Raw genomic sequence first — 27,672 nt, forward strand, 5'->3', positions numbered from 1 at the left:
TTTTACTGACCCTGTGACTTCAGATAAGCTTGAATGACAGTGGAACTAAATGGATAAAAATCTCAATAAATTCCTGTCTCTTTATCGTATATAGTTCCACTATCATTTTGGTCAAAATACATAATTACCTTGACAGTATGTGTAAGCAGCATATTCACCCGATGTCATCAATCCCTCAGATTTGTTAAATAAATTTAATACATAAATGTCTTTCATGCAGAATGTGATTATGATTTACATGGAAAGAAAAGTAGCGTCAGCTGCTGTTATAAGGGGAAGGTATAGGTTTGTCACATTATGTTTTAACTTGCACACTATTCCTATAAATGCCATAGCTCTTCTGTGCATATCAGTATAACTATATCAGTAGTAATCTTAGTGGCAATGGTTAGTTTTATGGTTCCATTATGTGTAACAAGGATGGTTAGTGTGCACGTCCCAACACTTCCAATGCTTAAAGTATGGCACCGTTCTACTTTTTACTGGACATGACCAACTTATACTATCTACACAAAGTAAACAATACACACATTGCTGGATGTTTATACATGTTATTTATGATTTATATTACGGCCAAGTGCTGGAATACCCCTATTCACAGGAAATATCCTGAGCTTCTGATAGATCAATTTGAGTTCCAGCAAGACAATCTTTCTGAACAAAAGTACACCTGACAAGAATACTAATGTAAAGTACTAATCCTTTTTTAATTATATTATACTATAAAACCAAAAGTATGTGGACACCTGACCTTCAAACCTTTATCAGCGTGTTGGATGTCCCATTAGGAGTGAAGTGTGTTTGTGGGACTTTGTGCCTATTCGGCCAAAACAACATTTGTGAGGTTAGGCAGTGATGTTGGATGAGATGGTCTGACTCACAATCTGTGTTTCAAAGGTGTTTAAAGGGGTTGAGGTCAGGGCTCTGTTGGAACTGGAAATTGGATGCTGGTGCCACAAAGTTAGAAACAGTTGTCTAAGATGTCTTTGTATGCTGTAACTTTAACATCACCCTTCATTGGAACTAAGGGTCCCAAACCATGAAAAACAGCCCCAAACCATTATCCATCCTTCACCAAACTTTACCGTAGGAACTGTGCAATGCTAGCGTTCTTCTTCCATCTGGTGTATATTTTTTTCTTAGACTGCAGTGATCATCAGTTCCGGTGCAATACAGGGAAATGCCTTAACCACAGCCTTGTATGTGATGGGTACGATGACTGTGGAGATCTAAGTGACGAGCAGAGTTGTGGTATGTAATTCATTTATCGACACAGAAATGCATCGATTTGTTTAAATGTGTACAATAAGTTTAGTAGAATTAGTGCACTTAGTGATATAGTGCACTTAGTGGAGCGCACTATAAGCAACTTCTAGTATGATATAGCAACTGGGAAACTGAATACTGCTACAAAAGCACAAATACGCAGCAGCGGAGCTTAAACCTGTCCCTCCAAGGCCACTATGAAGCTGAATGTAGGATAGAGCTTGTAATTTAGTATTAAAATTCCCGCATTGGACTAATGAGCAAGTATAGTCTATTACACTGTAACTATAACCGGCCTAGCCATGATAATTCAGTAACTATCTGCCATTTTGTCTGCTTCTTAGATTGTAATCCATTACATAGCTACCAGTGTGGAGATGGACGATGCATAACTTTAAGATGGGTCTGTGATGGTGACCATGATTGTGTAGACAAGTCTGATGAAGTCAACTGCTGTAAGTTACTTTCATTCATTGTCAAAACCACTGTGCATTTCTAAACAGCTTTTCATGTAACTCTGAGTCTGCACATGTAAACAGTTTATCTTCTTTTATACTTGCTAAAGTGATTTAGCATTAGCTATCGATTCAGCATTATTTTCTTACTTCACTTGTTTTATAACTGTTGAAGAGTTAAGTATTGGGGTATCAGTCCTTTTAGATAAGGCTTTAATTGCATAAAAAGCATCTTGAGAGCTAGTCACACGTATGACTCTGATACAGAATCTGATATCGTATAGGGCACTTGTATTAAATATATTTAGGAATGTGTATAGATTATATGATTAATGGGTGATTGGTTTAATTTTTCTAGCATGTCATAGTCAGGGTCTCACCGAGTGCAGGAATGGGCAATGCATTCCTAGTGCCTTCCGCTGTGATGGAGACAGCGATTGTAAAGATGGCAGCGATGAGGAGAACTGCACTGTAAGTAAGGGTAAGTGAATGGCTCAATTTAGGTAATCCTTCAAGCTACAAGGACTATGCTAGCATCTAAGGGAAGCAAACTTCATGAACAGTGTGGCCAAAAGGACGGGAGACAAGTTGGGCAAGTTAATTATATTTAAACATTAATGGAAAATTTAGAAACATAGAATTTGATGGCAGATAAGAAACCTTCAACCCCATTTTTACTTTTATTGTCCTAATATCAAAGGAAGACCTCGGATACAATTTGTGAAATACAGCACAACTGTAACATATCATGTTACTTTCTTTTTACACAATGAGGAGAAAGCTAGGAGAATTCAAAATATTTACTTGGGCTATGTAGTTTAGCTTTTACAGCTGTAACAGCACCTTGGCTATATAGTAATAACTTAGTTCCAACGAAAGAGTGGCTTTGCCACCCCAGCTACACACAGATATTCTGTTGAGAAGAGTGGATATCTAGCCCTCCATGCCTGCAAGGTAACCACAATGTCAAGGTCGCACATTGTTATTGTTATTTTTTCTTCTGATCCAAGTTCACCCCCTACCCATTTAAAATATTTACATTTACTTAATTTGGCATATGGTGATTGAGGTCTTTATTTTGTTATATCTCAACTTATTGGGGTGGTTTATTAACACTGTAGAGGCAATTTGCAATATATATATATATATATATATTGTGACAGGATGAGCTCCCAAGGCTCCTTGTGTAACCTGCAAGCTTATAAAGAGGCAGGCTCCTACCTTCTTCCCCTGTCTTCATACCCAAAACTCTTGGAGACTTCAGCTCTGGGAGGTCTGGAGCATCAAATATGGACTCCTGGGGTTCATCAAGTTCTCCTGTTTTCAGAAGAGCTGCCCATGTGCATGTTCACTCGATTCTTCTAAATTCCCAGGTCAGGATAATCCTATATTCACACTTTTTGCATTCAGCTAAAATAATACAATACCTGGGGGCTTGAGAACACATATTCATAGTATATGATGTGCACATATGTTTATATTATAAGTATTGATTCTATCTTAAAATTATTTTTTTATGCTACCTGGTGTACCATCTCCCTACCACAACACAAAATATATTTAATTCTTGAATTCACATTACCATAGGCTCTCTAAATAGCTAATAGTCTCCTCTACGCTACAAGCTTTCTCGTTCTGGTCATCGCTATTCATATCGAACAGTCTTTGCAATCTATATACTCAAAATGGAAATGGAAATGTAACTGGATTTCATAACAATACTTTCAAGAAGATAATGTTAATAAATTACTTTTAAAAAATAGGCATTTGTGCAAAAAAGCTTTTATGCAAAATTCCATGGAATGGATTCTGCCTGCAGATTGGATCATTGGTATGGATGTTCACCAGATGGTAACACCAGAATTGTTCTCTGTAAATAGCACTCAATGTCTTCTATTTACCCACAGCATCCCACCATGTCTTTGGGTGGCTAGAAAACCCCTACACATAGACCAATGGATTAAATACTACTATATATAACTATATTATAGAAACTATTATTTAGAGAGATGGAGAGAGGTATTTTTAGTGATATATTGAGGGATGATATGGGAAGAAGTTCTTGCCAGAGCCAAGTACAATGGGCTATGCCACTATAAATTGCTACAGATTTGAGAAACCATCAGTCTGTGGCTGAGGTATTGACCAAAGAGTACCCGGTAGTGGTACATATACTCATATTGTCAAAACAATATGCAAAGTGAAATATTGAATGGTGCTTATTTCCTGCAGGACAGGTATGCCAAGAAGGAGATCCAAAGTGTATTTCTCAAGCCTGTTCAGGGGCATGTGCCAATGATCCCAACTGTGGAACGCCTCACAACAAGACAAACTGCAGTATGTACATTAACACTTCTTTACCATGCTTGTAAGATACAGTATAGCCACAAAAGGACAGTGTCATTTAACCTTCTGAAGTTAATTGTTAAAGGTGGTGAAGAAAGTATATATATATACTACACTCTTATACACATGCACACGCTATCTAACAACATACACACGCTGTACATATAGTATATAAAAACACACACTCTTAACACTATGTACACATACACACTGAATCTGGAACTAAAATGCAGTGGACATACTGATTCTGACACTATACATTTACACACACACACACTGACTCTAGCACTATACATATACACAGAGACATACTGACTCTGACACAACAGTATAAACACACACTCACAAACTGACTCCATCACTATACATATACACACTGACTGACACTACAGCGTACACTCGTATACACATACATACATACATACACTACTCACCCCTCACCTCCCTTATATCGTACAGACCTGACCTGTGCTTTCCTGCAGGGAGTGTGGTTAAATAGGTGCAGTGAGGCGCTCACCAGGGTTACGTAATGCATGTTATGTGATCTTGCTGGGCTCCTCACAGCACTTTTTTCACTGTGCCCCGCAGGAAAGCATAGGGTACCAGATTGACAATCTTGTACCCTGCACATTCCTGCAGGGGCACATTTACCCTTGCTAGTTTTTGCCTCCTTGTCCCACAAAACCCTGGGCGCCAGAAAGTGGTTGCAAACAAAGTTACAAACTATGTAACATAATAGTACAAATAAAAATTGCATCTGGAAAAAGTCCATGAAGTATACTTATCCTCTATGGATGTACTGATAGATCCAGAAGAAAGGTGTCAAGATGATATATAGGACACCCAAGTCTTTCTTTATATGTGATGTGATTTACTAATTTTTGTTTGTCCTTTTCACTTGTAGGTCAGTGTGAACCAATAACCTTAGAGCTGTGTATGAACCTACCCTACAACTATACCCATTTCCCAAACTATCTTGGTCACAGAACTCAGAAAGAGGCTTCCATAAGCTGGGAATCATCTCTGTTCCCAGCCCTTGTTCAAACAAATTGTTACAAATATCTCATGTATTTTGCATGTACCATTCTAGTACCAAAGTGCGAACCGGAGACCAGTCAGCGGATACCACCATGCAGGTATAATTACCTCAAAATCTATAGCCTTCCAATGATGAACCCATTATCAGTTTAACACATTCAGTGACAGAGGTGGGTGAAATGCATGCACCTGGGAATTCTTAGAGTGTGACCTAGAGTCTCCTGGCGAAGTGCTGTCACTTTCTTCCCATTTAAGGCTTTTTGAGGTTAGCCTTGCCTAGCGTGTGGCCTCATTCACAGCTCCCACGCCCCCCACAAAGACAATCCGCAAGAAGAGGGATAGCTCCGAGTAGCCCACCCCACAAAGTTTCTAGGTATAGAAATGCATTGTGATGCAATATGTTTCTCATGCTTGGGTACCTAAAAGGTTAATACCTGTGATGGTGATTTTCTATAAATTGTAATTATTACCCTAGGGATGGGATGTTTTTATAAGCAGCTTTTGGTTTTTTTCCATTCGTGAAGGTGATTTTTGTAGGTCCCTTCCTGCCAAAGGGAGTTGCAAAAGAAATGGAAATTAGCATATAACTGTATTCCCTTGTTACAAGAAAAAAAAAGATTTTCCATATAAAATAGAACAAAACTAGCAAAAATATAATTTTTTTTCTCCAGCAGAGTTTTTCAGTGTGTGCTTAAGCAAGCCTGCATACATTATATGTATTAACCGTACAGCAAAATAGACTAACTTGGTGAGGATGGTGTCTATGAAAAGGAATGCTTTTGGTGTAATAGCAGTTACTTCTCGACCAGGGCCTCTGTTAGATATTTTGGGGGTCCAGGACAGGCTTAATACTTGGGCCCCCATGCCCCTCACCATCTGCCCACCCCATGTCCATCTTATTAGCCCGTCCCATGTCCATCCCACTGTCCTATCCATTGTTCCACCCATCACTCTGAGAACAGGGACAAGACTAGGGTTAGTGGTACCAGGGTGCTGTATTTCATCAGGCCCCCCTATAACTAACACTCATACATACCAACACCTTCTTACTCTATCAGTGTACACTTACATACAATTTTTTTTTTCTCCTGCTCCTCTTCTTCCTCTCCCAGGGGCCACTAACCCTAGGCTCACCCCTGACACTCCAATACATACCAATGGGGTCACTTAGAAATGTCCTTGTTTTTAAAGGTAAAGCTAATTTTGTCTTTCAAAACAGCATCAAATGGATCAGAAATACCGTGTATATGTTGTTAATGTTGTAAATGACTAGTGTAGCTGGAAATGGCTTACTTTTACTGGCAACCATCAGCCCTGTGTTCCAATGGCAAGTTGTGTTAATTTTAATGTATGCAGCAGTATTCTGCTCCTAGGACATCCCCAGGGCTCAAAAATTGTATACTACACAAATATAAGTTAACAATTTATTACAAATGCACTCAAAAATAAAATTGCACTGAAATCCAGCTCAAGTGCAAAATCAGCTTTTTAGGCATTGGAGGACACCTTGCAGAGTTTTGTCTTCCTTGTATTTTTAAGTCTGATTTATAGTATAATCCAACTTTAAAAAATAGAAAACCATTTTAAAATTATGTTAGCACAGCTAGAAATGTCCTTGTTTTTTTAATGAAAAGAGCTGTGTATATATATATTTATATAAATGTGTATATATGTAGTGTTAGAGTCAGTGTGTATATTATATAAATACATATATACAGTATATATAATGCACCCACTGGCTAACATGTTACATACATACTGACATGTACACACACACTCTACTGTCCCCTAAAACTCTTACCTCTCTGAGTGCCATCTCTAATGCAGCTTGCACTCTCTGCGCGAGCTGGCGTGATGTTGCCTCTTTCCTGGGCCCCATTGCGAGATGTAAGATTGGGACCCCCAAACGCCTCCTACATACACACACACACACACACACACAGTAACATACCTATACAAACAATAAAAGTCTGAAATGAAAGCTCTTAGTGAAGGAGGTCTCAGTCAATCAGGAAAGACAGCTTGTCTGTGTCATCTTTGTCCCCAAAAAGCTTGCCTGTGCCCCCAAACAGCCTGTCTGTTGCATCTTTGTGCCCAAACAGCCTTCCTGTTGGTTGAAGAGAAAATCCTGGTGGTGTAGAGGGGGAGTCATTTGGGGAGGGGCTCAGGCCATTTGTACTGTAAGAGGCCCCAACATTTCTGATGGTGACACTGGTTGTATTTAACACTTTAGGTGCAGCCAGGATTTCTGGATAAAATATGCAAATAACCAAAAGAGTATTCTGTCTTTGCAGGTCACTTTGTAAACATGCCAAAGAGCGATGTGAATCTGTGCTTGGTATTGTGGGATTACAGTGGCCAGAGGATACAGACTGTACCCAGTTCCCAGATGAAAAATTAGACAACCAAACATGCCTTATGCCTGATGAGGATGTAGAAGGTTAGAATGCCAGAGGATTCTGTTACGCACAACTTTATTGAATATGCTTTTTTATTTTTGTTACACCCCCTGGCAGGAATGCAAATGTTCTGTGATTTTAAGGGGGTATAAAGAAAGCAAGAGGATCATGGGACATGCGAATTGTATATTTCATCCTGCGAATGACCTTAATAACAAATCAAAGTCCTATGTTTTAATTGTTAAGCAGGAATAAAATTATGTTATTAGCTTAACCAAAACTAAACCTTGCAGAGACTTGGCTAAGAATTGAAGTATGGGTTGTTTAAACTCATGGCAACTGAAAGAACAAGAACGCAGTATTTGAATTCAAAGGCCATAGAGCACAGATGAAGTGAAGAAAACTCATGGAGCAAAAGAAGTAGTTTACTTGTGTATTGGCCACCGATTCGAATACTTAAATCCCACAAGATCAAAAGAGGAACAGAGGGTTTGTTTGTGTCATTTTAACCTCTGCTTAAGGAACAATTAAGGTCTTTTTTTTACTTTTTCATTTTGTATATACATTTGTACAAAACGAACAGATGTTATCTTATTAAAAATACATTTAGAGAAGGCCAGAAAAATACTGACACAAATGATGAGGAAGGGTGAAAAGGGAAAATAATATACGAGTGAAAAGGTTAAAAGCCGAAGCTTGTTATTCAGAGTCTATATAAGATTACATGGGACCTCTTTTGAAGAACTGGAATTCAGGTGGGAATTGAGTAGATGTTCCTGTGGTCAAACTAGGGTTTTGGTGTACATTGTGATAGTGAAAAAAAACATTGTGTTTGAATTGATTCAAGGATATAACTTACAGTTCTGTTCTCTTGGCAGAATGCTCTCCTAGCCATTTCAAGTGCCGTTCTGGACGCTGCATCTTGGCTTCCAGAAGATGTGATGGAGAAGCAGATTGTGAAGATGATAGTGATGAGGAAAATTGTGGTAAGTTAAAATGAAATGTCATTTTTAATTTTTATTAATAAAATGTTGCCAGTGTTTATTATGTTGACCTTGAGTTTCACTAGAAGGCCAGTGAAGTTCAGTTGTGTAGGACTTTGTGTTCATTGGGTTAATTCTCCTCAATATATTTTTACTGTAACTGTCATCTAATATCGGCTACATAATAAACTATTTAGATTTGTTTATTATCCTACAGAACCATGTATAAAACATGTCTTGTGACAATAATCAAATTCAGTTTGAAAGCTTTTTTTTCAATATCAAGATTAAATGCCCTTCCCAATCAATTCTTATCAACGTCTATAAATATAGAAGGGCGTTTGGCAGCTAGAACATTTCCCGTGTCACTGTGACATTACACTGACCGCGGCTGAGGACGGCCTCTGCCTTTGATGCTTGAAGGACTCATTCATATTCCATATATGCACGATCATGGTACATCTTCTTTCTAAATTGCTGGCTCAGGCAGGGCGCGTATAAATTGTCCCTGACTTTATTAGGATAAAAGGATTCAGTGGGATTAGGAACTAACTTGGTTATATTTTAAATGTCTGTAAGACGAAATCCGTGCATCTGTCAATATCAGTATAAGCATGATGGCACAAAAGTAATAACCATGGAAGAAATTGTAAAATATTAACCCTTTACTACCAGTCAGCAATTCAATATGACAATCTATAATATATATTTCTGTAAGCAGTTCATTAGAAATTTGTTTCCAGTATCCCTATATACATTGTACCACTAGATATTCCATTACAGTTCATGCTTCCATACAAATATATACCGGTATATACCGTATTTGATTATAAGACGACCCCCCAAATCTGAATATTAATTTAGGAAAAAAAGAAAAAGCCTGAATATAAGACGACCCTATAGGAAAAAAGTTTTACCAGTAAATGTTAATTCATGTAAACTATTTTTTTAAATAAAAGCTATGATTGAGAAAATCATCTGCCCCAGAAATGCCTTATACCCCCTATATGCCACTGTGCCCCATGATATGCCTTTTAACCCTATATGCCTTTTGACCCCCTATGTGCCACTCTGCCTCCAGAAATGCCTTATACCCCTATATGTCACTCTGGCATTAAGGGGGTTAAAAGGCATATTATGGGGCAGAGTGGCATATAGGGAGGTTTAAGGCATTTCAACAGGCAGAGTGGCGTATAGAGAGTTAAAAAGGCATTTCTGGAGGCAGAGTGGCATTAAGGGGGTTAAAAGGCATTTCATAGAACACTCTGCCTCCAGAAATGCCTTAAGCCCCCATTTAACACGCCCCCGCCCCCCCCCCAAACTTACCGGTGCTTCTGACTCCCCTGTCATGCGATTCGCGTAGACAACCTACGCTGCAGCCGGAAGGAGGTGTGGAGGTTTCTGGAGGCGCAGACCTTCCCCGACTGTCAGAGAAAATACCCTGCACTGGTGAAAGCCGGGGAAGGTCTGCGCGATGGACGCAGACAACCCCCGCTGCTAGCCACACCTCCTTCCGGCTGCCGCATAAGTTGTCTTCGCGAATCGCGTAGACTTCTACACGCTGCCCCGGCTACACACCGGGGACTCAGAAGCACCGGTAAGTGGGCCGGGGGGGGGAGACAGGAGGATCCAGGTCCCCTGCAGCTGCGGGGGATCTGGATCTTAGTCGTCTCATAGTCAGACCTATTTGAGGTCTGATTATAAGACGACCCCGATTATAAGACAAGGGGTATTTTTCAGAGCATTTGCTCTGAAAAAACCCTCGTCTTATAATTGAGCAAATACGGTAATAATAACCATGAAGCTATGTGTGATTTTTGTCTTTAAATGTGCTCTAATCAGTGAATCTGAGAACTATGAATATGGAGTCTGTGGAAAAAGACCCCCTAGTGGAGGGGTCTCCCATGGCTCCCATGTGGTGGGAGGAAAGGATGCGGAGCCTGGTAACCGGCCATGGATAGTTAGTATCCAGGAGGCCGTTGAACGTGATTATTTTCATTTATGCGGAGTTGTCATTTTGAATCATTTGTGGGTTATGACAGCTGCTCATTGTTTTAAGGATTGCGGCGATAAATATTTTTCCTGGAGACTTGTGTTTGGTGCCAACCAACTATCAGACACAGGGCTAAATGTTCAGATCTGAAGTATAATGGAAAAGATTCAACATGAGTAATATAACCCTGAAACTGAACGCAACAACATCACCTTGCTCATGCTGAAAAAGGCGATCTTATTTAACAAATGCACACAGCCTGCCTGCATTCCTCCCAAACAAGCAATTCTGAGCAAAATGGATGACTGCTGCATTGCAGGCTGGGGTGTCCTCGAGGAAGGACCCACTGAACCATCACACATTGTTCAGACGCTGCAACTGCCCAGTCTGGTACGATGGAGGCATCGATAGCTGCCAGGGTGACAGTGGAGGACCTTTGATGTGCAAAGGAAGCAAAGCCAAGTTCTACACTGTGGTTGGCTTTACCAGCTGGGGCTCTGACTCTGGCCAGAAACAAAGTCCTGGAATTTACACCTTGACTCAGTATTACCTCGATTGGATCTCTGAACACGTCTCCGAGAACACGAAGTCTAAATCCAAAACAATGGGAAAAAAGGACTGTGAAAAAAAAACATCTGGCAAAAATTAGCTGAAATAATCAGCTAAGCTGGCAAGAAAATTGGTTTATTTTAGAGGCTCCAGAATTGGAAAGAACTTTTGATCAAATGGCAGCCATCAACTTGTAACAAAATATAGCATGCCAACAATGAGTTATATGAATTAATAAATAGAAATGCATCAATAAGATGTGTACTTGTGACATGTTCTTTTGTTAAGTAGTAAAGTAGAATATTGAAATCTTGTGGTCTGACTAGTCTTCTTTTGATCTACAGTAGCTAGCACTTTGTTTGCAAATGAAGGAAGTATTTTTATATTTTAATCTCTACATTGTAAACTCGTTTAAGCAGAGCCCTCCTTAGCCCTTGGTTCTTTAAGTCAAATTGTTATGTGATATACTACTTGCTATGTCCTGTTTACCTATTGTGCAGAATATGATGGCGCTATATAAAACAAATAATAAGAAAAATTATATATTGAACATTCTATTTCATACACTTCATTTTACAATTCCATAAGTTACATCATAGTATACAACTTACTACATGTATTTTGTTAGGTCACTTCATTATATCAACTTCAGGGGAATGTTCCTGGTATTCATACAATACTGTTATTTTATTAAAAAAGGCGCTGGCCCAAAATTATACAAATACCATAAAACTACTTTATAAATTAATATATATAATTCAAAAAATGTATAACAGAAACACAGTGCAGTGTCCAGTTTGTTTAGTTTTTTTTGTCCTTTTTCTCCTGTCTGTGTCTATTTGGAGCCCTAGGGTTTAACCCATTTACCTGTAGGGTACTCCACCAGAACTAATTAACTTACTGTTGTTTTATTATTACTAGTATATTATCACATACCAATAAAAAATGCCATTAGGTCATACATTACTTTTACTCAAATATTGTATTATTAGTTAAAGAATCTCTAAAAAGGGGAGCATATTGTCCTCCACTCAAACCTTTATTGAATACTTGCTAAAGTTTTAGGAAACAAGGAACCATTAAACATGATGGTGATATGTCTGACTTATGTTATACAGCAACAAAACAGTGACACAATCCTGCCTAAAACATAGCAATATAAACAGGCAAGTTAACAGGGATAGAACAGAGATCTAAAAGATTGATAAGCTGCTACTACCCTAGCTCCCGACCCATGTTTCGCTGGCAACCTGCTTCAGCTTCATATGACATATGTGTGCTATATAACTTCAGTCTGACTGTCCCTCATTGTAAATTTGGTTAGTTTGAATGTAATTGCTCTACTTACATATAATGTCCAAAATGTGTGGTTTATATTTATATATATATATATATATATATATATATATGTGTGTGTGTGTGTGTGTAGTTATTATTGGGGAAGGAGAGGAGTTTATCAGTAGTTTTTCCAACTCATATAATGTCTGTTTTTTTGAGCAGGTTCAATTCAAGCCCATGTATCAAACTCAAAATTTGTAGCTTTTTTTAAATCTATTTTTCTCAGGCATCGTTTTACACTATTTTCCTCAGGGATGACAAATTGAAAAAGCAATTGGATTACACACAAAAAGATTTTTAGAATTATAATGAATCATTATAAACCTGTTAGCTAACATTTATTGTTTTATATGTTGCACAGTTTAATATGCTCAGGTCTAAAGCAGACAAACCATTCTGTTAAAAAATGAATACAGCCATTGTTACAACCTCTGTTTATTGTGTCCATAAATTAATTAAGCCAATTCAGAAGTTAAGATGCATTCAAGAAAAGCCTTTGTACAAATGTTCACCCATCCCATCTTTCTGTATGAGTAGTGAATGTGAAATATTTTTTTTTTATTATTATTAATTTTTCTTAGTAAACTCATTGTTTTTGTAGGATGTACTGAGAGAGGTCTTTGGGAATGCCCAGTGAACAAGATGTGCATCAAACATTCAATGATATGTGATGGATTCCCAGATTGTCCTGATGAACTGGAAGAGAAGAATTGCTGTAAGTTCCAATATATTACAATTAACCTTATACCAGCTAGTTGATATTACCCCTGTTAATGCATAATAATCTTAACATCACAGCATCCTGCGCAAACGATGAGTTAGAATGCGCCAACCATGACTGTGTATCTCGTGATCGCTGGTGTGATGGCGTGGTGGATTGCAAAGACAGCTCAGATGAATGGAACTGCGGTAAGTCAGCTAGTAATGGACAACCTCTTATATTAATATCGCTCCTAGTGTGATTTGCAATCATTATCATTTTTCTCTATATTTATACTAACACAGTGCCTCATCAGAGGTTTATGATGCTCTTTATTGCAGAGTTAGTAGATAAGGGAGTGTACATTATATTATATAATAATAATCTGATTGTAATATGGATATCTGTTATACAGACCACCCTAGGGTAAATGTACAGGACTCCTTAAACATATTCCAAAGAGGATCCAGTAGTTTATATTATACCATCAATGATACCTTTGCATGGCATAAAACAAAATTCATCTGAGGTTGATTTATATGCATAAGCTATGATGTGACCAATACCTTACACATATTGAATTTTTGTAAAAAAAACTATTTTTTGTGTTTTTTGTCACTGCCCACTCTGTCCTAACATAAAAAATACCTTTTGGCACGTATTACTTTTATTTATGTGCTTTATTATTATTGCTACCAGGGTAATGTAGAAATAGAATGTATTCCCTTAGCTGAAGTACACACAGACGTGTAAGACATGCTCCATTTAAAATGGGGTAAGAAAACAGGGATTTGATAAATAATCAAAGTAAAATTAAATTAACCGCCTTAACATTGTTTGTCTGCCTTCTTTTTCCATTCCAGTTACTCTGTCTAAAGGTGTGAGGTCCCTCCTAACCATTCACAGGTCTGCATCTGACTATCACGTATGTGCCGATGCTTGGGATGATGAGCTTACTCACTGGGTCTGCAAGCAGATGGGTTTAGGGTAAGGTCAGTAGTTTGTAGCTATATTAAAATATTACATATCATCAAAATGAACAATAAATAAGGCAGTAAAAATATTTCAATATATCCCACTGTAATTCAACTAGACTGGGAAAAAACCCAGTAACACACCTTATTCCTTATGGTATCGGACATGGGAATTGCCGCATATCTGAAATAAGGATTGCCACCGGAGATGACCAGTCCATTGCTTCACGTGGTACTTTGTCATAAAGGCTTTTGAAATGCTATACCACAGAATAGTAACACTTTATCTTACTGGGCATGTTGACAAGGTACCACGCCGTTATAGTAAGAGCAACAGGAAAAAAGACATTTTGCGGGACAATCCATGTCAACCAAGCATCTCCTGGCGGGTGCAGAGAGTGATAATCGTTTAATAAGCCTCGTGGGGATTATACAAAATATAGCTTGTAGTATGCAGAGTGAGATCTGGGCACTCAAAGGTACTAAACTCTGCCAGTTGTACTAAAAGTGTTTTTTATGTGGCAGCCATCCCTGCAGCATATGCCAAGATAACATTCTTTTTACAAATGTGGTGTCAACCAATTTCAGCTATCCTTAGCTAACACGGCATAATGTTTTCTGTATTTCTTCACAGTGCTAAACCATGTTTCATTGAAAAAAGAAAAAAAAAGGCCAAATGGCATAAAATTCTTCAGGGTACTAAAATCTCCAGATGCTTTGATTGTTCAGTTATTAACACATACTTCCTAGCATTTTAGATGGTCACAGAGGGACACTTTTAATATCCATTTTAAAAAAAAATCATGGAAACATTTTCTAAAGATTTAACACACAGGATGAGAATTATTATTGCTAAATTGTATGATATCTCATACAATGCAAATGTTCTGAGCTCTTAGAGGCTCGTCAAAAGAGAGACAAAAAGATTTGGTTCCGAAAGAGGGAAAGTCAACATTTTCAGGTTTTGCATACTTTTATTAAATAGATTATTTATGAGCATGTTTAGTTTTGTACCTTGAGCTCTGGCAGGGGTTGTATTACATAGATCATAATAATGTGTAATATTGTGAATAGAAAATACAGAATGTACACAAAGACACTACCGACTTTCCCAACTTTACATCAGAATCACTTTTTATACACAGCACCATGCTGCCCTATTGCCACCATAAAAACTAATATAATTAGTATTTTAGTTTTACCTTCTAAACTAAAAATACCTTTCATGTCATATTAACTTACTAACAATTACTAGCAAGAGTATTTTAAGTGCTCCTTTTCCATTTTAGTGGCCCATCAGTGGCAGAATTTGCCCAAGGAGCTGATCATTCGGAACATAATAAAATGCTGCATCTAATTAAAGACTGGAAAAAGAAAAATGGATCTACATTTCACGAGCTGCTCATGAAAGGGTAAGAAAGACATGGCAGGCGATTAAAAAACTTTTAGCAACCTTACTGTGTGTTCACAGTTCACTTTTTAGTTGGTTCACTTGGTTGGTAAACCCTGTTCTTCTCCCCCATTGTTACTTTTCCAGCAATATCCCATTTTTTTTTTTCATTTGACCACATATAATATTACTTGAAAATAATAGAAATGTTGCTTTTTCTTGACTTAAAATGCCTGTATACATAAAATAATTGCAGATCAGTATAACATTTAAACTCTGTATTGTAGCTTTTCTAAATACCTAAGTACCGTATTTCCTCGATTATAAGACAAGGTTTTTTCCAGAGCAAATCCTCTGAAAAATACCCCTCATCTTATAATCGTGGTCGTCTTATAATCAGACCTCAAATAGGTCTCACTATGAGAGGGTTAAAATACATATCATGGGGCACAGTGGCATATAGGGGGTATAAGGCATTTCTGGGGCAGAGTGGAAAGCCTGGGGGCAGATGTGCATAACTGGGGGGGGGCAGGTTGGAAAGAAAAGGCAATAAAAACAAAATATTTTGCTCAATCATAGCTTTTATATAAAAAAAAGAAATAGTTCACATAGTTTGAATGAATGAATTAACATTTACTGGTAAAACTTTTTTCCTATAGGGTCGTCTTATATTCAGGCTTTTTCTTTTTTTCCTAAATTAATATTCAGATTTGGGGGGTTGTCTTATAATCAGGGTTGTCTTATAATCGAGCAAATACGGTATATGCAGTTTTGACTGCATACACATCTTTCACTTACGATAGTAAAGTGAAACAATTACTCGTCAACGCTTTTCCACACCCTGTGTATTATTGTCTATACTGTTCCATTCTTAGTTTTATAAACCCTCAGCTGTTGCTGATTACAGCAGTTAACATCCCTAACTGAAGCACTATACTAAACAAAATACTGTATACTTTCTTAATAAGAAGCATATTGCTCCACTGCACCCTACAGATTGTTGACGTATGATCTTTCAGCATTGTGGTACATTGACAGCACGCTTCCTTTCTGGCGTTTAAAAGACAGCTCACAATGCATCAGGCCACATACAGTGCTTTCTAATATTTCAGGTTGGAATGGTATCATGTTGTATTAATCAAATGAATATATGTTTAGAACATGCGATTTCTTGGTAGTACTTTTATTCTAAAATCAGATTCCACTGTATTTATTTTTCTTCTATTATCCGATAATAAACTGCACAGGGTGGCAGTCTGCTTGGTTTAATCTGAACGGTGTGACCCACTAAATAATAAAATTTAGTCTTCCTTAGTGAAGCTTTGCCGTTATGAAAGGGGAACTCCACTATTTTTTATTATCAGATCAACCCCTTGCGACCAATGACATGCCAGGCACGTCAGCAAAAACAGTCAGTTAACGACAAACGATCACTTTCCTCACTTAAGCTGTGTTGCTGTAATGCCTCGATGTCTGGCACCTACCCTGGGGGTCAATATCTGCCATACACTGTATGGCTGCGGACGCTCGTTTTAAAAGAGGCAATCAACGAGAGACCGCTCCGGAGAGCAGTCACAAGTAAGGTAAGTTTCCAAGGGGGTCTCTCCAGGCCTCCCTTTTGAGAACTCCCCTTGCAGTTTGAATACGGGTAGTCAATGGAGCCCAGAATAATTTTAAAAAATATGGAAAAAATAAACATAACTTAAAAAAAAATGTGGTAACATTTAAAAATAATTATGCAGTGATGTCTGCTCTCTGGAGTGGTCACGACGCGTCCTGGGGTGGGTGTTTGGTGTCGCTGAATGCCTCGCTTTCGAGGCATTTCAGCGACACCTTTTAAGTTTAGAAGGCGATCGTGGTAGTTTAGGTATAGATCAAATAAGCAACACATGTAAACACTTGCGTGTATAGCACTGCAGATATACTCCAACATAATAACACACAAACCCAGCTTTATAGGTAAAGATCAACTGGGGGTCACATGTAAACTCAGCATGAAAGGTGTAGATCAAATAAACAACACATGGAAACAGCACTGCATGTATAGATCAACTAAATAAGATATACAAACCCTGTATTTGCAGGTATATATAAATAATGTATGGAAACATAGCATAGCAGATATAGATAACACACAAATAATAACACACAAATCCGGCTTTGCAGCTATAGGTCAACTGGAAATCACATATAAACTCGGCTTTAAAGGTATAGATTAAAAAAAAAAACTAAATTACAGACATAGATTAGAGGTTGCACAACACAAAAGCCAGCCCTGGTGTCCACATAGAACATGACCAGCACCCAGACTAAACACACAAATTACAGCCCAGCCTGAGCCATCTTTGTCCCTAAACAGCCCAGCATGAGCCATTTCACACAAGTCATTTACACATATTCATTAATGCATTCTTACAATTCATCCATGCATTAATTAATTCACACAATTCATCCACACTTTAATTTATACACTCACTCATTCACACAATTGATCCACGTACTGATTCATTCATTATCTGACTCATTCACACAATTCATAAGACATTAATTAATTTATTAGCTCACTCATTCATTCAATTAATCCACACATTACTTCATTTATTCTCTCACGCATTCACACAATTCATCCACACGTAAATTCATTCATTCATTCTTTCACTCATTCACACAATTCATCCACACATTAATTCATTAATTATCTCACCCATTCACACAATTCATCCACACATTACTTCATTCATTATCTTACTCTTCTTTATTTATTTCAAGATTTTTACTAGTCCCCTTCTCACTATCTACCCCCTCTCCTCCCCTACTTACTATCTTCCTCATTCACCCGCCCTTCCCACTATCTACCCCCCCTTTGCAGTTCACTTTCCCTGGTGAAGTCCTGTGGTGGGAGCACGAGGCTTCAGTAGTGCTGCCCTGCCGCGGCACACACAGCTTCACCGGCAAGCATCAGGATATGACGTCTTATTCCGGCCCTCATCATGAAGTGCTGCACTGCGACCAAGGCCTCACGCTCCCACCACCGAAGTCAGGGCAGTGGTAGGGACCAGAGGAGACAAAGGGGGCCGAGCGGTTGCGGAAAACTTTTTTTATGTGCGACCACTCGGCACCCCTCTCACTCCTCCTCTCCCTGCTCTCTGGGTACTGTGCATCCCGTGCACCCGCCTTGGCACGGCCCTGGCCTTGGTGATGGGACGGCCGCATGGCGCCCCTGCTGCCATGGCACCCTGTGCGGCCGCACAGCTCGCACACCCCAAAGGCCGGCCCTGTTTCCACTTGACAATAGTAGCACTTACAGTTGACCAAGGCAGATCTAGCAGGGCAGACATATCACAAACATACTTGTGGCAAAGGTAGCATCCTATGACAGTGCCACATTAAAAAAGTCACTGAGCTACTTAGTACCCATTCTACTGCCAATGTTTGACTATGGAGATGGCTGCCTATGTGCTTGATTTTATACACCTGTTAGCACACTTAGGTGTGGCTGAAACACCTAAACTCAATAATTAGGAGATATCTCAACATACTTTTTTTATTGTATTTTGTTTTCTAGGCAGACGTGTGAAAGCAGAGCTAAAGTATCTCTGACATGTACCAGAGAAGGTAAGATCAAATTGCTGCCCTCATTTATGCACTATGGATAAATTATAAGGTGAACAGATCAGCCATTTTTTCCAGAGTACACATCCATCTCACTCACTGCTGTGTGGAGGATCTATAAACTCAAGGAAACCATTACAGGTGTGCTGTGGTATCTGGCACCAAGTCTTTAGCAGCAGATCCTTTAAGTCCTGTAAGTTGTGAGGTTGGACCTCCATGGATGCATCCTGGTGGCACGCACCCGGCCATCCACTTGATGTAAAAGAGAGCGATTCATCAGACCAGGCCACTTTCTTCCATTGCTCAGTGGTCCCGTTCTTATGCTCACATAGGTACGCTGACTGGTCTGTGGCTATGCAGCCCCATACACAACAAACTGCAATGCACTCTGTGTTTCTATCAGAACCTGTATTAGCTTTTTAACAATTTGAGCTACAGTAACTCGTCAGCCTTCACCCCCCCACATGCATCAATGAGCCTTGGCCGCCCATGACCCTGTCACCGGTCCTTCCTTGGACCATTTTTTATAGGTATTGACCACTGCAGACCGGGAACACCACACACGAGCTGCAGTTTTACAGATGCTCTGACCCAGTCGTCTAACCATCCCAATTTGGCCCTTATCAAACTCACTGAAAATGCAACATGGATTTTGGACCCTCAAAAAATGGCCGATATGGTCACCATAATAGAATGGTATATGTGACAAATATAACTGACCCGACTTTCCATTAAAATAAGTTGTCATGTGACACGATATGATATGATGTGATGATTGGCTAAAAACACTTATTATATTAGGCTGTATTTTCCTAGTTTTCTATAACAAAAGTAAACGGTGTCAGAAGAAATAATTTTTAATTCTTTTAATTCAATGTTATCAAATATTTTTTATAAATGCACTACACACGACCTATGTAAGTGGGAACAGATTTTATGTGTTCTCTTCTCACTAGATTAATGATACTCTTTGAATTATCAAAGACAGATTTTTCTCCTAACAAACTCAGAGGTCAGATGCCGTTTCACGAAGCATAGAGCCGGATGAAAAATAATTCAAAGAGCAAAAATGTAACTCAAATCAAAATTCAGAGCAGTGCATTCACATTTAAGTGGCTTAAAATACAGCAATTTTTCATCCACAGTCAGGTTTGGTGTTGTGAAAAAGCAACAGTAGATTGAAAAACCTTTTTAATAAATGAATTAGTCTGACAGGACATACATTAATCAAAACGAAAGACCTAGACACAAAACACTGATAATAATAATAAAAAAAACGTTTACCCTTTGTGCTTAGGAAGTCGTATTAGAGGACTGTCAAGGTTTTCTACATGTCTGCTCTAGACAGTAGGCAAGATAGCTACAGTTAAAGAATAAGATAAAGATAAAAAATTACATAAAAAATCAGTTTCCAGCTACAATAGTGATTTACAACATTACCAATGCCTATGCTTTATTTCTGACCCATTTCGTGTTATTTTAATGGACAAAGTCTGCTTTAATGGACAAAGTAACCCCAAACTTTTGAAAGAATATGCATATTGTTTTTTCACCATTTTTTGTGCATTTTGATTTAAAGTTCCTGTATCACTGGATGATCGATGAATCCATTTCTCTCAAATTACTTTTAAAAACTTTCTATATGCAATGGTTAAACATGTGACGGGACGCCCTGTACCCCGACTTGGTACTCCTGCCAAACTACGCTTCCTCCTGCCGGGACGCCGGGGCCATGCAGAACCAGTATTGTAGAGAGTAGGGGGATGCCGCTGCACCGGAGCTGCGTTGGCCCTGTAGCTAGTCGAAGCTTAGCTACACAATGTGGTTATTGTCCTAAAAAGTACAGTAAAGTATCATAGCAGCCCACCCCAAGCATCAGGCATCACTGACAGACAGCATGTTGAGGTGAAAACAGGACTCAGTTTATTGAAGACAGAACAGATATTTATACACCAAAAATGATAGGATTAGGGATTTAATCCCATAAACTACAAGACAACCCAGTCCCTCCATACAGTTCTATGCCCACCCAACAAAGAGTCACTATTTCGGGGTGATCCCGAGGGAGCGGCATCAATCCCAGACGTATGGAGCATTTCCAGCCATGTAGAGCCCCATAGCCGGCTAGTTTATGGGAGTCTGGTTAGGGCCTCCCAATGAGCACAGGGTGACTTAGACAGACAAGAAGTCTCCCCAGAAATCCATAAGTATCCCCCTCCAAACTTAAATCTACCTCCATGTGTCCTCAGCCTCAGGGGGTTACTGTGACAAAACCTATTATTAGTGTCTTGCACCAACAATGCATACTTGCACTAAATTGTACACTTGCTAAAGAGTTTTTTTTATTATTGATATGTTGTGTGACAATTACAGTTAGAATTACTTACCCAAATCTTTTTAGACCCGAACACTTATATTCTACCTTTGTTCAGTGAATTTGTACTTAAAACATCTTATAAAATCACTGAATCCTAATAATGAAATAATTTGGAGTGGGCTGTTTGTGTGATCATGTATCTTGCAGTTGGCTTAGAATTTGCAGTTGCTTCCTGGCCTCGAGGAGGAGATCAGCCATTTATGTAGTTGTAGGTTTAGTGTGTTCATCTTTAAAAGAATAAAGCGTAACCTTTAAAATGATGTTTTCAATTTGTCATGGTCTCTGTCAGATTGTGGACATCGTCCAGCCGCCCGAATGAGCAAGAGAATTCTTGGTGGCAGGACGAGCCGACCAGGACGTTGGCCTTGGCAGTGTTCTCTCCAGAGTGATCCCAGTGGACACATCTGCGGCTGTGTTCTCATTGGGAAAAAATGGGTGTTAACGGTAGCTCACTGCTTCGAAGGGTGAGTAAACCTGTTCATTAACTAAGTTACTAATGTAAAGCATGCATTTACACGAAAAAGAATCCTATTGTCTATGAAGATCTACGATAGAGAAAAAATAAACAAAGCAAATATTAAAAAAAGTTTACTGAATACGTGTTCTCCGCATACATCCTAACATTTCAAAAAGAGTTACTTTGACTTAGGCAATGTGATTAGATCCGTGGGAAGGGAACAGGACCTTACCAAGATTTTCTTTATGTGACTGTGAACTTTAAATAACTTCTTATTTAATTGAGTAAGACATTGAGAAGAAAAGAGCGTGTGTAAGTGTATAGTATTAGAGTAAGTGTGTGTTAGTGTATGTGTTGGAGAGATTGTGTGTTAGAGTGAGTGTATGTTTCTTTATGGTGGTAGTGTGTGTGTGTGGGTTAATGTATGATGTTAGCATGTGCATGAGAATGTATGGTTTCAGCGTTAGTATGTGTTACTGTATGGCCTCAGAGTGTGTATGTGTTAGTGTATGTGTGTATAGGATGCTTACATTTGTGAATGTTAATGCCAGCCCCACACCCCTGTTTCAATCGTAGGCTCACTCCTGACACTCTTAACAATATACGTTAACATAGACACACACTACCTAAATACACTGACCTACAGGCCCGGACTGGGACAAAAAATAGGCCCGGGCATTTAAGCCTGAGCAGCCCATTTTTATTTATTTATTGTTAAAGCCCACCCTTCATGTACCATCTTTGCATTTACTCACTCATTCACACAAATCATTAACACATTCATTAATGCAGTCTCACAAATCATTCAAGCAATTCATCCACACATGAATTCATTAATTGTCATATGCATTCACACAATTCATCCACACATTTATTCATTCATTCTCATACGCATTCACACTACCCCCTCTCCCCATCTTATCTGCCCCTTCTCACTATGGTCCCCCTTTTCACTATGTACCCCCTTCCCCACTTCTCAATATGTACCCCCTCTCACTATCTATCCCCTCTTCCCATTTCTCACTATCTAGCCCCCCCTCCCTCACCCTACTTACCTTGTTGCCGGAGCAAGCAGCAACTGTGACCGGGCCCGCGGCACGGCCGGATTGACTTAGGGGCTGCAGCTCCAGGCTCCTACCTTAAAATAGGCCCAGTCAGGACCGGACTGACTGGGCCTATGTGGCCTCTACGGCCGCATTAACGCAGGGCCCCTTAAGCCTGCCGCAACTGCGACCGGGTCCGCCACTCTAAGGGGCCGGGAAGCCCCCACCAGGGCCGGCCTTAGGGGTCTGCGGCCGCACAGGGCTTAAATTTAAACATCGGAGTTTTTTTTTACTTTATTTAACATCCTCCATGTTAAATAAAGTTAACAAAAACTTTATTTAACATAGAGGATGTTAAATAAAGTAAGAAAAAAACAAAACAACAACCCCCCCCCCGATGTTATAATTTAAACCCTGTGCGGCCGCACACCCGTAAGGCCGATCCTGGTGGGGGCTTCCCGACCCCTTAGAGTGGCGGACCCGGTCGCAGTTGCGGCGGGCTTAAGGGGCAGGTGCTGACAGGGCCTATTTTAAGGTAGGGGCCTGGAGCTGCAGCTCCATCAGCCCCTAAGTCAATCCGGCCCTGCCGTGGCCAGGCTCACCGGGCAAATGCCCGGTGTGCCCGATGGCCAGTCCGGGCCTGGTGACCTATACATATTAGTGCTGCTATATGCTGTAGAGTGTACTGTAACTTTGTAGAGTAAACATATGTAAAGGGAATTAAACTTTTTTGACAATTAAGAAAAAGATAACACAACACTTGCTTATATTAAAGGTGATGGTTACTGAATCTGTCTTTTATGTTGGGGTTGAAAATAGCTCCTTTACTTACCTGTCAATGCTGCCTTATTCCTGGTTTTCTGCAGAAGCCAGTCTCCAACCATACAGCAACCGTCTGTATCCATAATGCATGTTAGATACTCGCTTTAGGTTTGCATTTTTCTTCCAAAGTTTAGCTTCACTGTAAGGGACAGTAACCTTTCTAATAGACAGTCTATGGAACTATTATACACAGCCTAATTTTCCACAAAATAGTGTACATTGGCAAGCGTATTACAAATAAGGGTGCGTTATGTCTAAGCTGTTGGTTGCTTCATACAATCTAAACGAGGAAGGTTCTCTGGTATGGACAATGCTGACAACTCTTGCTGGTAAGTATTGATAAATATATTGTAGATGCAATTTATTTGTATTTCAGTATCAAAACTCATAGAACAGGATATCAGGGACATTGAGTGATCTTCTGGTCCTCCAACTGGAATTGAAACCTTTCTGCTAAGTAGAGGAATGTCAGCGAAGTGATTGCAAAATACAGAATTTCATGTGCATTTTATCTAGAATATGCTTCTCTTTTATGTTCATGATTGTGACCTTGCTATGGCGTTTGAAAAATTTTGCTTTGGAGATTCCTTCTTCAAAATTGTATTATCAAAACGGAATAAACCTTGAAATCATTTAAGATTTCTGATTCCTATTATAAGATGCCTTTAGCTTTATTTTATAATCTATAACATGTGCTTTTCTGAATTCCGTGACTTATACATGTAAGTGGCAAGAGTGAACTATGTAGAGCTCTGGAACATGGATGGTTACAAAACCTTTATTCTGGCAGGGCAATAGTTTGTGTTACTAAGGTGCTCATAAGTAAGGGGTTCCAAATAGGTTGTCTGAGAATTATGGAAGTCAGTGTTCAACAACTGTTGTTTCTTTACACACCGCATCAAGGCCTAACAAATGAGTGTGTTGGGAGTTCACAGGAGAGTTAAATATTTCAACTCAAACAATCAGCTACACTATGTATTATAAAGGGGCAATGCTAATGAGCTTCTTTTACAACAATGACTCAGCTGGCCCTACTTAATGGAGGATTGTTCTCGGAAGATTTGTTGGTCAGCTTGCAGGAGATGCTAACCGGGGGCTGACCCCTAATAACATATGGTAAAAGTATAAGGGGAGAAAAAAAGATTCTACCAAATTCCAATGTACGTATATAGGATGAATCACCTTATATGAAAAAAGCATCTAAAACATCAGAAATTCAAAGCCCTGTACACTATTATATACAATGTTCACACAGTATATTTGCAAAAAAGTATAAAGAAGAAACAAAAAAATGAAAAAAAAATGGGGCATACTGTAGGAACCCGCATGTGCCCTTACATTTAGTTATCCCAAATCTGTGGTATTATATGACATACAGTGACGTCTGTGAGCTGAAATTCAATTCCCCTGCAAAATAGTGAATATACCCATAAAAAGCACTTTATATCACTTTGTATATTTCATGCCTTGGAGGAGCATTTGTTAAACTCTTAGGCAATGTAATATTCACAAAAGTTCTTACACATAAACCAAGGTATTTTTTTTTGCTCGGACTAGGGGTGGACAAATATGTCACGCAACCACAAAATTTGCAGTAAAAGCAACAGAACATCAAACCATATTATGACAATCTGATTGTGATTGCTAAAGATTCCTTTTTTATTTGTACTTGAACATTAAAACATATGTTATATGTATTCTGTTCCTAGAAGAGAAAATGCTGCCGTATGGAAGGTTGTATTTGGTATAAACAACTTGGATCACCCATCTGATTTCATCCAGACTCGCCTTGTGAAGACTATTATTCTCCATCCACGGTATAACAGAGCAGTGGTGGACTACGACATTAGTATTGTGGAACTGGATAAGGACATTGTGGAGACTAGCTATGTGAGGCCAGTTTGCCTCCCAACTAAGGGCCGGTTGGTCGAACCAGATACATATTGTTACATCACTGGATGGGGACATATGGGCAACAAAAGTAAGTAAGATCCTCTGATATTTTTCACATGACAATTAAGCGGCTAAAAGAGCTACTTACGTAGAAGTAGCCAGAAGCAATTATCCTTACAAATCAAATGCAAAGATACTCAGAATTGTAAATTTGGAGTATTTTACCAATATATATATTGGGTGGCTACAATTTTTGTGGTACCATGAGAGGCAGTGGAGGTTATATAAAAAGTAGCACAGCCGAACAACAAAAGTTGCCCAGAGAAAAAGCAGTTTTATACCTGTTGCTCCTAAAAAAGAAGCCTTACAGACTATTTAGAATAAAGGACCAAATATCTGACGGATAAATGTATGTGTCCAACTACCAATATTTATCTTCAAATATTCTCTACCTAGAGATTCCACTGTATTTATAGAATAATCTTACAAATTTGCATAAGGTTTTCTTGATATTTGTTTGTAATGAGATGACCAGCCTTAACTACTAATGAAGAAGGGCAAAAAGCAAAACTTCTTGCAGGAGACCCTCGCAAGAGAGCTGGTCACTTAACACCATTATTGGTCAGGCTTACAGGATGATAAATGTTTCTCTACCCAATTAAAAATAAGAACTGCTTAGTTGCTAATTCTCATTGTGTTATATGGTAGAATGTTAAAGTAAATATTCACGTACATATTATACATAGAGAAAAACTTTGATGGTTGAGCCTCCGAGAGCCTCCCTTTTTCATGATGTAATCACTGTGGAGAAGTTATCAGTTTTCGTCATTCTCCTTAAGTCCTATACTGCTGCCCATGTCTCGCTTTGATGTTTTGTGGTTCGTATTGCTTTTCACTTGATAAAGGGAGGTTGATTGTCATGGAAGCACATCCTTAAAATGGAATATAAGTCCGATAAAAATGTGTTATTCTATATTGCAGTTCTCATTTTTATTTATATAGCTATAACATTTATGCATTGTATAAATAATTACTATGAAATTCAAAGAGTTTTCATGTCAAAAATATCTTTTTTTAGTGCCATTTAAATTGCAGGAGGGAGAAGTTCGGATTATTTCCTTGGAACGCTGTCAATCTTATTTTGACTTGAAAACCATAACATCCAGGATGCTGTGTGCTGGGTATGAGTCCGGGACAATAGATTCCTGCATGGTAAGGTTTCTCCATTGATCATGATTCTCGTATATGGTCGCTAATGGTAACTTACGGCAGGCTTAAGCAGCTGAATTTAAGAAGAATGTAGTATATGTTAAAGAATGAATTTGTTTTTAATGAGTAATACTAATAAAGTGAGTTTCCCTCATTTGATTGCGTCAGGTTCCATTTGTTCTGCTTTCTAGTTAAAGTCAGGAATAAATCTGTACTTTTCCTCTAGTTAAAAGAACAAAAAAAATATTCATTTTGTAATACATGTAGGAGCCATATTCACCTGGACTGCAAGGCTGAACCTTGCATGCAGCATTTTAAGCATAATCAAATTTAAGCATGCATTCTTTAGTAATTTACGTTAGAAAATAGATTTTAGTTTTGTTAAAAACCTCTGACTGCCTCAAATAAAACCAAGAAATTTTACTAGAATGATGCGCTAGTACTACTGCGCATGTTCAAAGCGTACATCAACATGCATTTAACAAAAAAAATAGAGCTGGAGTGTTCTTTTTAAGATTTTCCGCATCCCGTAAGTATTTTCTGCAACATTATCATTTTCTTCTGTGCTAATAAAATAAATGCACACATTGCATTACAATACATACAGTGCATTGTTAAAACTCGTGCTTATTATTTTTTTCACAGGGAGATAGTGGCGGTCCCCTTGTCTGTGAACAAGAAGGAGGACAGTGGACATTATATGGACTGACTTCTTGGGGATCTGTATGTTTTTCCAAAGTTATGGGACCTGGAGTTTATAGCAATGTTTCCCACTTTATTGACTGGATTGAAAGACAGATATACATTCACAGCTTCTTAATCAACTAA

General features: G+C 38.7%; 1 protein-coding gene across 1 annotated transcript in view; it reads left to right on the forward strand.

Annotated features, from left to right (window-relative positions):
- The window catches only part of LOC149283254 (atrial natriuretic peptide-converting enzyme-like), a 79,395-nt gene extending 51,723 nt beyond the window's left edge, over window positions 1-27,672 (forward strand). Inside the window, exons 8-23 of the mRNA XM_089497793.1 lie at window positions 1,144-1,251; window positions 1,611-1,721; window positions 2,080-2,202; window positions 3,954-4,058; window positions 4,972-5,203; window positions 7,400-7,545; window positions 8,383-8,490; window positions 12,969-13,082; window positions 13,166-13,276; window positions 13,931-14,054; window positions 15,331-15,453; window positions 18,997-19,046; window positions 21,710-21,884; window positions 25,452-25,723; window positions 26,714-26,847; window positions 27,490-27,672. Of these exons, the coding sequence (XP_089353919.1) occupies window positions 1,144-1,251; window positions 1,611-1,721; window positions 2,080-2,202; window positions 3,954-4,058; window positions 4,972-5,203; window positions 7,400-7,545; window positions 8,383-8,490; window positions 12,969-13,082; window positions 13,166-13,276; window positions 13,931-14,054; window positions 15,331-15,453; window positions 18,997-19,046; window positions 21,710-21,884; window positions 25,452-25,723; window positions 26,714-26,847; window positions 27,490-27,672 (2,219 nt within the window). The remainder of the gene's footprint in view (window positions 1-1,143; window positions 1,252-1,610; window positions 1,722-2,079; window positions 2,203-3,953; window positions 4,059-4,971; window positions 5,204-7,399; window positions 7,546-8,382; window positions 8,491-12,968; window positions 13,083-13,165; window positions 13,277-13,930; window positions 14,055-15,330; window positions 15,454-18,996; window positions 19,047-21,709; window positions 21,885-25,451; window positions 25,724-26,713; window positions 26,848-27,489) is intronic.

The sequence above is a fragment of the Sceloporus occidentalis genome, unplaced genomic scaffold, assembly GCF_023333645.1.
Source record: "Sceloporus occidentalis isolate IW3139 unplaced genomic scaffold, rSceOcc1.0.p SCAF_107, whole genome shotgun sequence".
Lineage (NCBI taxonomy): Eukaryota > Metazoa > Chordata > Lepidosauria > Squamata > Phrynosomatidae > Sceloporus > Sceloporus occidentalis.